At 41.5% G+C, this 10,869-nt stretch overlaps 1 protein-coding gene across 3 annotated transcripts; it reads right to left on the minus strand.

Moving 5' to 3' along the window:
• Positions 1 to 5,452: 5,452 nt before the first annotated feature.
• Positions 5,453 to 9,150, minus strand: LOC146713686 (protein-glutamine gamma-glutamyltransferase E-like). Of its 3 annotated transcripts, none has more exons than XM_085452700.1 (5): positions 8,873 to 9,150; positions 7,676 to 8,780; positions 7,296 to 7,450; positions 6,863 to 6,996; positions 5,453 to 5,908 (listed from the first exon to the last, which is right to left on the minus strand). In XM_085452700.1, exons 2-5 carry the CDS (start codon positions 7,746 to 7,748, stop codon positions 5,758 to 5,760), a joined length of 513 nt encoding a protein of 170 aa, XP_085308826.1. In that variant the 5' UTR covers positions 7,749 to 8,780; positions 8,873 to 9,150; the 3' UTR covers positions 5,453 to 5,757. The 3 variants fall into 3 exon arrangements, with proteins under 3 accessions (XP_085308826.1, XP_085308827.1, XP_085308825.1); XM_085452701.1 differs by having other exon boundaries at positions 7,676 to 7,850; positions 8,587 to 9,150; XM_085452699.1 differs by having other exon boundaries at positions 7,676 to 9,150.
• Positions 9,151 to 10,869: the final 1,719 nt, after the last annotated feature.

Genomic DNA, 10,869 nt, shown 5'->3' on the forward strand with positions numbered 1-10,869 from the left:
TATTGCTTTGTAGCTTTTCTCTGTTTGTGCATTAATTATTATTGGGTTTAAATGATTGTGGGAAAATTATGAAGCTGTATTTTGTAACATGTTATAAACATTTATCTCATCTCTGTAACAAATTTGAATATAACGGTGATGAACCGAAACAACATTTTAGGCTGGAAATTTCACTCCAGATTATACAACTAAAAGCTTGAGAGGGAAATGATCCACATTAGCAGAATAAAAAAATATTATGGAAATATTCTGGTGAGCAACAATTTGATCCCAGTGCTGTTTATGGACAGTCCAGTGCTAATAACAAATTATTGTCCTTTGAATGCAAATATCATATCTGTAGTTACCATTTAAAAAAAAAAAAAAAAAAAAAAAAGCATATTTAAATTCAAAGACCTCTGTGTGTAATCAAATACTCAAAAACAATGTAATGGGATATATTAAAGGTAACAACAAATAAAAACAGTGTTTCTCTTTATTGTCTTATATACATTCCTAATTCCCAGGATACATTCATGGCCTGTTCTGGGAACATCACTTTTTCCATAGTTTAATTAAAAATTAACAAACTGTGATGACGTTTCACTCAAACGCAAGTTTTTTTTTCTTTAAGGCTAGTACAACAATTTATCTGTTGGTAACCAATTAAAATAAAATATATTTTTGTCTTTGTCATGGTTTGCAGAGTGGCAGGCAGGAGGTAGGACCCAAAAGCAGGATTCATAAACGGGGAGTAAACCAGGGGCGGAGCGTGGGGGTGGCTTACTGGGCTTAAGCCCGGGTTGTTTTGTCAGAAGCCCGGGGTCTTTTGGAGTGTAATTTTTTTCATAGTTAGATGCCTGGCTGACAACTGTATAAAACAAAAAGTACACACAATATTCGAAGCACATAGTGCACACTGTGGGAATTTGCGACTGTGCGTGAATCCCCCCTGATATTGGTATGATCCGAGCTCAGGCACTAAGCGACTGAGCGAGGGGGCGGGGCAGCTGCTGCCTGTGAGTGCGCTGTTGGGGAAACGGAGCCAGCCATACTAAGGAGAGCTTAAGTTTGAGCAGGTACCAAAAAAAATCATTCGTACTGTACAAATAATGTAAATATGACGGTGCATCACGAAAGATTGATATCAAACTGATCACTTGACCCATATTACGTTACTTGCTCTTCAAGTGAATCAACAAATGGCGAAATGAAAAACCGAACAAATGCTATTTTTTTTTAGAGTCTTAGCTTACGTGTGTTTATTTCATATTTTCAGTTCTTACCCTCCCCGACTAAATCGGTTTCAGTTATGTACTGAAATATAAGAATGGACATTAGAATCAGAATCAGAATCAGAAAGGGGTTTATTGCCAAATGTTGAGCAGGTTTACAACATCAGGAAATTGCTGCGGTGCTTCAGTGCAAACAGTGTCATAAGTTGGGCTTAAATAGACATGAAAAAATAAAAGTAAGAATAAGAATTAAAAGTGCTACGTAGAAAGATATATACATGAGATATACATGAGAATAAGAATTAAGAGTGCTACGTAGAAAGATATATACATGAGTGCAGGTGGTGATCAGTGCCAAAAATGGAATGATGCAGTGAACACAGCGTAGGGTCATGTGTTAGTGGTGGGAACAGTCATACGGTTATTGTTCATGTGTCCGACAGCAGAGGGGAAGAAACTGTTCTTATGGCGAGAGGTTCTGGTGCGAATGGACCGGAGCCTCCTGCCTAAGGGGAGCAGGTCAAACAGACTGTGTCCAGGGTGAGAAGGGTCAGCTGAGATCCGAGCTACACGCCGCAATGTCCTGGAGGTGTACAGGTCCTGCAGAGATGGGAGTCTGCAGCCAATCACCTTCTCAGCAGAGCGCACAACACGCTGCAGTCTCAGTTTGTCCCTGATAGTGGCTCCAGCGTACCACACGGTGATGGAGGAGGTGAGGATGGACTCGATGATTGCAGTGTAGAACTGCATCATCGTCCGTGTTGGCAGGTTGAATTTCTTCAGCTGCCTCAGGAAGTACATCCTCTGCTGGGCTTTCTTGATGATGGAGGTGATGGTGGGCTCCCACTTCAGGTCCTGGGTGATGGTGGTACCCAGGAAGCGGAATGAGTCCACAGAGGTGATGGGGGTGTCAGTCAGGATGATGGGGGGGAGTGGGGCTGTGTGCTTCCTGAAGTCCACAATAATCTCCACTGTCTTCTGGGCATTCAGCACCAGGTTGTTGTGGCTGCACCAGGACACCAGACATTCAACCTCCCTCCTGTAGGCAGACTCATCCCCGTCCGAGATGAGCCCAATAACGGTGGTGTCATCTGCAAACTTGATTAGCTTGACAGACTGGTGGGTGGAGGTGCAGCAGTTGGTGTACAGGGAGAAGAGCAGAGGAGAAAGAACACAGCCCTGAGGGGAGCCGGTGCTGATGGTCCGGGAGTCCGAGACATTCTTTCCCAGCCTCACATGCTGCTTCCTGTCCGTCAGGAAGTCAGTGATCCACCGGCAGATGGGATCAGGCACATTCATCTGGGAAAGCTTGCCTCGGAGATGGTCTGGAAGGATGGTGTTGAAGGCTGAGCTGAAATCCACAAACAGGATCCTGGCGTAGGTTCCTGGGGAGTCCAGATGCTGCAGGATGAAGTGTAGGGCCATGTTGATGGCGTCGTCTACAGACCTGTTGGCTCTATATGCAAACTGCAGGGGGTCCAGGAGGGGGGCCGTGAGGGTCTTGAGATGGGAGAGAACTAGGCGCTCAAATGACTTCATGACCACAGATGTCAGAGGGTTAGAGGGTTCTTTCAAAGAAAAAACTCAGGTAAATGTTATTTTATATATTATGCTTTGTATGCTGTTCAGTATATAGAGGGGGAGGAGGTGGACAACAAGTACAAGTACCTCGGGCTGTGGGTGGACAATAAACTGGACTGGTCATGCAACACAGAGCACCTGTATAAAAAAGCCCAAAGCCGACTGTACTTCCTCAGGAAGCTGAGGTCTTTTAACATCTGCAGGAAGCTCCTGAGGATGTTTTACCAGTCAGTGGTTGCTGGAGTACTTTTCTATGCTGTGGTGTGCTGGGGGAGCAGCACAGCAAAGAAGGACTCATCCAGGCTGGGGAAACTGATCAGGAAGGCTAGCTCTGTGGTCGGCATGAAGCTGGACACTCTGGTGACAGTGGCAGAGAAAAGGACACTAAAAAGAAAACAAAACAAAACTGCTGGACATTATGAACAATGCTGGGCATCTTCTGCACACGGCCATTAACAAACAGAAGAGTCTGTTCAGTGACAGGTTGGTTCTCCCCAAGACAAGAACCATCCATCCATACATGCGTTTGCACCTTTCGTCCACACGTAAACGGCGTTTTTGGTCACTGAAAACGGAGATTTTTAAAAACTCCGGGCAGGGTGGATATTTTCTAAAACTCCGTTTTTGCATTTACGTGTGGACGAGAAAAACAGAGAAAACGCAGCGTCAAAGATTTGCGCCTTTTTTTGACGTCACAGTGTGCGCCACGTTGTTGTTTCGGTGAAATGAATTTTTACAATACTGTTAATTCTACTCTCTGCAGTGTTTAAATGCTTACATATACACACAGTTGCTGTCCCTCCACACATACGACTCGGTTCTGCTTCTATGCCCCAGCTTTGTTTACTTTTTCCCACCGAGGCTTCTAGACTTCTGATTGGCCAACATTTCTACACGGTTAGGAATATAGCGCCACCTGTTGCTTTGGCATGTTCCTAGCAGCGTTTTCCTTCATTTCTGCCTTTACGTGTGGACGGGATTATTTTTTAGAAAGAAAATTTTCCGTTTTCAAAAATACCCGTGTACGGTATTTTCTCGCATAAAAGAAAAATCAGCAATGTTCAACATGCGGACACCACGGCGCCAGCTGCTCAGGCCCAAGGCTGGAGCCGAACAACAACTCCCTGATAACGACTGTGTGATGACTATTCTTCCCATCCCATGCAAGGCCACCTGGGTAGGCTGGCAGACTGTTTACTTAGCCTGATAGAGCGAAGGACACTGTCTCAGCTGAACTCTGGACACGCACACACATACACTTACACTGATAAGCACGCACTCATCCCCCTCCCTTTCCAAACGCCTTCGATGCTTGTTTCCTGTGGAAGACGGCGGGTCTGTGTGCGGCGCTGGAATGGTTGCGCTGTGCAGGACGACTGCTGTGTTTCCTTCGGATTACTCCTCACCCCCTACCCAACCCCTGTGGCTTGTCACGTGCTCCAATGTTGTGATGTGGACATTTATGTGCTCTCTGTGCAGAGGAGTTTTTGTTTCCTGTTCTCATGCTGTCCTCCCATAGGTGCCCAGCGTGAGGAGAGGTCTCTTTTCTTCCTCTTGTACTTTTCCCATTGTTGTGTACTTTCAGTGTTTTTTCTGTAACGCTGCCGATCTCCGACTGTATTCCCATGTGTGTGTGTGTGTGTACGTCGGGGGGGGGGGCCTCCTATTCCTCTGCGGGGCAACCTGCATATGGCCAATAAAACATTCATTCACATTAAAAATTGAATTGCTAGTATCTCATAAAACTCTCCTTATTGTTTAGCTAACAACCTGTGGCGTTGCCTGAATGAAAGTGTCAGGTAGACAGACACAAAATGTGACAGCAGACGCAAATATTGAGGTCCAACGGTACATGATGGAGCCAAATATTGGAAGGCTGGAGGACCCCCTTAAATATTGGGAGAGACAAAAATATGTCTACCCTCACTTATACAAGTTAGCACTGACATACCTGTGTACCCTGCCTCATCTGTGCCCTGTGAGCGAGTGTTTTCAAAAGCAGGGGAAATATTGTCCAAAAAAGAAATCGCCTACGACCTGCCACAGTGGAGAAACTGTTGTTTTTAAATAAAAACCAATTCTTATACAGTCACATAAAGTAAACACAGAAGTGTATGTGTATGGAGGAAATTATCTGTTGTTATACTTGCTTCTGCTTCTGATACAGCTCACACTACCCTGTATCCCTGAGCTGTGCAATCATCATCTACAAACTTCACTTGGTTCTTTTCAGGAACACAGTCTGCAGGTTTCCCAGCATAAACCTGCATGTTCCAATCATAACTGTTCCAAATTATATGATAGTCGTGATTTACCGGGTGTGAGTGTTTGCTGCTGAGAGTGTGGGAGAAGGGCACAGAGTGGAGGTGGTGCACCTCAACCATATGCTTTTGATAGCCATTAAATCTGAACATTATTTATTGAGATGGAGAAATTTATTTATTTATTTGACCCATCATGGCAGAACAGAATCCGAGTGGTGACAGGATTTAGGACAGGAGATGGGGAGGAGGTGGTCCATCACTGTTACTCAAATTTGTATAAGAGATGAGCTATATATTTAGAACTTGTCATAAAATACAGCTTCATAATTTTCCCACAATCATTTAAACCCAATAATAATTAATGCACAAACAGAGAAAAGCTACAAAGCAATATCAGGAAATCGGTTTTCTCCCTCTTCTTTTATTAAAATGATTACATTACTCATTAATTATTAATTATGGTAACTGTTAGTCCCAAAGCATATCCCCGAAAATGTTGGGCAGTTTGCATCTTTGAAATAAAAAATCTACTTGATTATATCTCAGCCAGTGGGAAAAAAAACAAACAAAACCTTGACTATGGATAGTAACGTTACTGTGGATGATAGTTATAACAAGGTGTAGTAGATTAATCTATCCCAGTTTAAACTAAATAAAGAAACAGAAACACAGAGGGAGCTGTAAATGAAACCAGAGCTTCATGGTTTAACGTCAACGATGCAGGAGCTCTTTATGTCTCTGAAGCTGCTGCAGTCGAAGTCAGCAACCACGGTCTTCAGTCCAGCTCTGTAGGGAGTCGTGGTAATCTTGAGCTTCAGTGTGGCCTTTGGCTCTACCTCACCCAGGTCACTGTAAATAGAAAAACATTATTATTTTTTATTTTACTTCAAGCCCTGTTTGGATGAGAACCTAGGCTAGTTAAGCCAACTTAGCTTGGGGGGGGAATAAAGGAAAACGGTTGCCTAGCTTTAGCTAAACTCTTTACAAAAGCAGTCTGTAAGCAGTAATTAGGATTAGCATACTGTTTCTTTTTATTTTTATCTTTATGCAAAATGGAATTGTGAGCTGGAACTATTTATTGGTGAACAACACTTGGTGGCACTACCAACAACATAGCACTGTAAGTTAGAAATGTTTCTTTTCTTTTGAAGACTGGAGAAAAAAAAGAAAATTTAGATTTGTTTGGAGCACTAAAATATGCAGCATGAATCAAAATCTGAAAGTCTTTTGTGGCCACTTCAATTCTTTGAAAAAACACAACTTTAATCAAAACAAAAGGCTACGTATACAAAAATGAGTAGTTAATGGATTATTTCTCTCGTTATTTCCTTTTTGAAGATTTTTAATTCATTTTCTGTGGCAACATATCAGACACGTGGCAGACAAACGATGGCTTGAATTAAATAAGTTAAAGTTACAAGAAAATTTCCATGAATTTGTTTCATCTTTACACAAGCATCAATAGTTTATGGTTTAAAAGTGTTGTTTTAAAGATATTTTACATAATGAGGTTACTGCATTAACATCAATATTAAACCAAATGAAAATGAGTGAACTGGCAGAGTACAAGGAAAATAAAGAGTTTTTTTTAACCAGTATTATTGAACCGCTGAGATGATGAAATGAAATCTGACTAGAATCAATATTTGTTTTTGTAACTCTCACATAAAAAGCAAATTACTGTTTCACAAAAAGCATCTGGTTGAAGATGGGAAATATTATCATTAACTCCAGACAATCACATTGTTCCTTATACCCTGTGATTGTAATGAGTTAGATTGTATGTTAAGTCTCAGTACTGACCTTTGTATATAGTCTGATTTAAAAAGGCCACATCCAATGACTGTCAGGGAGCAGTTCCTCAGCCTCTCATTGAGCGGGTTTTTAAATTCCACCTCCAATGTCATTTCATGGTTCACATGGACTGGATACAAAACCTAAAAGAAGCACAGATATAGTACAGCATTAATGTGCAGCAAATTATAGAACAAAGTCCAGAATTTTCAGAATCTCATAGAACCTGTTCATCAACTGAGTTCAGGTGACGCTTTTTTGACTGTCAAATAACCAATCAGCAGTTATCGTTGTAAGGCCATGCCACACAGCCAGTCTACCGTATACCATGAACACATACTTTGTTACCAAGTAATGACATTAGTTTGAATCTGCTTTCACTTCCTGTGTTATAAAATCACGCACTTCCTTATATTACACACAAAATTTGGATTTTAATGACCTTCATGGAGATGACTGGTTGCTCTAGGGTGATGTTGGTCTCAGTCTGGTAGTATTCATCACTGTCACTGGCCACTGCTGAAACCTTTATGCTGTCGTAGTTCACCATATATTTACTGTAATCTGCAAAGGGGATCTGGATAGGTATGGCCACATCTGTAGGACATACAGTGAGAGGCAGGAATGTGAGAACTGATCCAGAGATTCATGGTATCATCAGGAAACTTTAATTTCTTGTTTCTTTCTAATTTCTTTCATTTCTGAGACTTGGGGTGGAGTTTGAAGTAGCAGCCTCAAATCATAGAAATCTATATCATTTCTTTTTTTTCTTTTCAAATAAATTACAATGCTGACCAAAATTGTAAGATAAGAACTGCAGACCTTGTCCAGACAGAAGTGTCACGTGCTGCACTTTGTTCAGGATGTTGTCCGCTGGATTGCCGTTGTACCTCATGGCCTGAGCGTTGACACGGACAGACAACACCTTATTGGTGTGATCCTTACTGCTCAGCTTGAGCCTCAGTTTAATGTCCTGGCCATTTATCGCCTTGGTCTCCTGGTGTTGAAGTTACATTGAAAGTTATGTTGAAACCAAGCACACCAGTGTTTTTCTTGTGACATTACCAATAAGTTTGATGTGTCACATGACCCTCTTCCTATTGAAAAAAAACAAAAGTTGTATCCAAGATGGCCGACATCTAATTGGCCACCATGGTCACCACCCATCTTGAGGAGTTTGTCCCCTCACATATACTAATGTGCCACAAACAGGACTTTAATATCACCAACCATTCCCACGGTGTATCCATATAAATGGCCCACCCTGTACATCAGTGTGACAGGTTGAAGGACTACTGCATATAAAACTGTTCAGTTAATACTAATTCATATCAGTTCATATAAGGACAAATAATGTAAATATGGTAAGAAAATGGTTAAGAGGTTATTTTTTCATGTTATATTAATGGCTTTCATGTTACTTAAGAGAACTGCAATCTATACATCACTGATCGGCTAGTAAGCCTTTTCTTGGATCGATTTGTAGTGTCTCTATTCTCCACTAGGGGGCTTTCGCGCGTTCTCCTCACTGCAATAAACGACTGCACGAGAGACGCAAGTCATAATCACTCTCGTGATTCTTTCCCCCTGTTTTCAGGGGTGTAACATCAGCCGGGATTCCGCACAACACTCCCCTCCATTCACCTCGTGAATGTACACTCTCCGCTCTCTTCCCAGCGAATCCCAGATACTGTCTTAAAGTAGTGTAACAGTGCTCCAATATAATGTTGTACCTGGTGGGGCAGTCTATATGCTGTCTATATTTAGAAAGTTCATGGTTTAGATTTGCTCTGTTAGAATCCCCAAGGACAATTGTGAAGGAATCCAGGAATTTTCTTTCAAGGGTGGTAATCTGGTCAGCCAGTGCGTTGTTTGCATTGGCCTGAGGAGGGATGCAAACTCCAACCAGCATGAAGGAACAAAACTCCTGCAGTGAATAAAATGGTTTGCAGTTGATGAAAAAAGTTTCCAGGTTTGAGCAGCAGTATTTCTGTAACACTGCGACATCAGTACACCAACCTTCGTTGATGTAGAAGCAGACTCCACCACCCTTTGTTTTCCCTGAGAGCTCCGCTTCACGGTCCACCCGATGAAGTTGTAAGCCCGGCAGATTTCGCTCTGTCCCCCAGGCAGCCTTGGGATATTCTGATCACTGCCTGGTCCATCTTATTGCAGTTTAAAGGCAACAACTCAAACATGCCAAGCCTGTATTAAAAACTGTGAAGAAGTGGACTAACGCAGCAAAGCAGGAACTGTAGGACTGTTTTGACTGCACTGATTGGACTGTTTTCGAAGCTGCATCTCAGCATCTGGATGAGCTGACGGACACTGTCTGACACTGAAAGGCTGCACCATTTCCAGGGTCAGCAGGAAGGGCTGGCCACGCCTAACAATCAGCTGCTTTCTTGTAATTTCAATGGTGCGATGAGCAGTGTTGTTAGTCACGCAGTGAAAATTCACCTTGTTAATTCCTGCAACAAAAAACACAACATGAGTACAAATGTAATTATCTTAGAGAGCCACAAAAGCAACTATAAGTATGACATGAAAAGCCTTTGTTAACTGGCAAGCTTGAAATTTTACAGGAAGTTATAATTCAGAAATGGTAGTGATGACATTTGAGTCACAGGTTTCTTATCTTACTGTTTTTAACTCTTCTAGGATTCAAAAATATTCAAATTATCTCAAAAATATCTCAGTTTTGATCATAAATTCCTCTGCAATGACCTCTTTTTAAGTTGTTATTTACTTCCTGTTAGTGCCCCTTTCACATATTGTGGGCTTTTGAAAACTGTGAAAAAATATAAAATAGTTAATAATTTTCAACTATTTTCAAACATCTGTGAGAACAAGATGATTTTTTTTTTTTAGAGAATCAACAATTAGCAATCAATATTCACAAATTACTAAATTCCACTTTTAAATCAACCCCGGTGAACTTTCATTTCTCCCGTCACCACCAACTGGTCGGAGCACATAGCTGCCCCTCCCCGATCCTGGTTCTACTGGTGGTTTGACCTTAAGATGACAGTTGTTATGATTTGGCAATATAGAAATAAATACAAACAGAACTGAATTAAATTTAATAAAATTCAGTTGAACTGAATTTTATTAAATTTTAATTCATTTCATTGACAGTTGGACAGTAATTAAAATTGAAGTTTATCTGTTTAAGTAGAAGTAGCTGAGCTGGTTTGGTGATATGGTTGTTTGTCATCTGGTATTCATTCTTAGAGTATCAAACTCATCTGGATTCATTTCTGACTATATATTTTAACTATCAGGAAAAATCTCTGAAAAAGTGAAAATGTACCACACACCACGCCTATGGCTTTAAGCCTGATGCCCTCCAGATAAACACCTGCTGATGAAAGCCAATTGATGGGGCGATCGTGGCTCAAGAGTTGGGCGTTCGTCTTGTAATCGGAAGGTTGTCGGTTCGAGCCCCGGCTCCGACAGTCTCGGTCGTTGTGTCCTTGGGCAAGACACTTCACTCATTGCCTACTGGTGGTGGTCAGAGTAGGCACCACCAGAGGGCCCGGTGGCACCAGTGTCCGGCAGCCTTGCCTCTGATAGTGCTGTGGCTACACTGTAGCTTGCCATCACCAGTGTGTGAATGATTGTGTATAGTGTAAAGCGCTTTGGGGTCCTTAGGACCAAGTAAAGCGCTATACAAATACAGACCATTTTACAAGCACAAAAGGCTTTAATCATTTTTTATTTTTTATCAATTTATATATTTTTTTCTCTTGGTGGACTAATAATACAGTAGTACTGTGTAAAAGCATTGAGCTACCTGTAGTTTCTTTATGTTTAGCTAGGAAAAAGGGAAATATGTGCATTGAATTGTGTGAAAACGTACAAATCGATGAAATAGATGATATAAGGCATCAAAAGGGAAGCAGGGATTTGAGCACCTTCCCCTGCCTGTACCCATCAACAGTAACATTTACATTTTACTAAATAAAAGGATCTGGCTTGCATCAGTCACATGATGACCATAAACCAATGCTCAC

The sequence above is a fragment of the Copadichromis virginalis genome, linkage group LG3 (genome assembly GCF_057382275.1).
Source record: "Copadichromis virginalis isolate Kocher_CV1m ecotype Utaka linkage group LG3, C_Virginalis_male_GT1.1, whole genome shotgun sequence".
Lineage (NCBI taxonomy): Eukaryota > Metazoa > Chordata > Actinopteri > Cichliformes > Cichlidae > Copadichromis > Copadichromis virginalis.

What these genes read in the sequence shown, in the direction of transcription:
- LOC146713686 (XM_085452700.1), bottom strand. Translation starts at nt 7,748, where the DNA reads ATGAGGTACAACGGCAATCCAGCGGACAACATCCTGAACAAAGTGCAG. An exon ending in GACACTTCTGTCTGGACAAG is followed by an intron (nt 7,451 to 7,675) that starts GTCTGCAGTTCT and finishes TATGTCCTACAG; the next exon opens with ATGTGGCCATACCTATCCAG. An exon ending in AAATCAGACTATATACAAAG is followed by an intron (nt 5,909 to 6,862) that starts GTCAGTACTGAG and finishes TTCTATTTACAG; the next exon opens with TGACCTGGGTGAGGTAGAGC.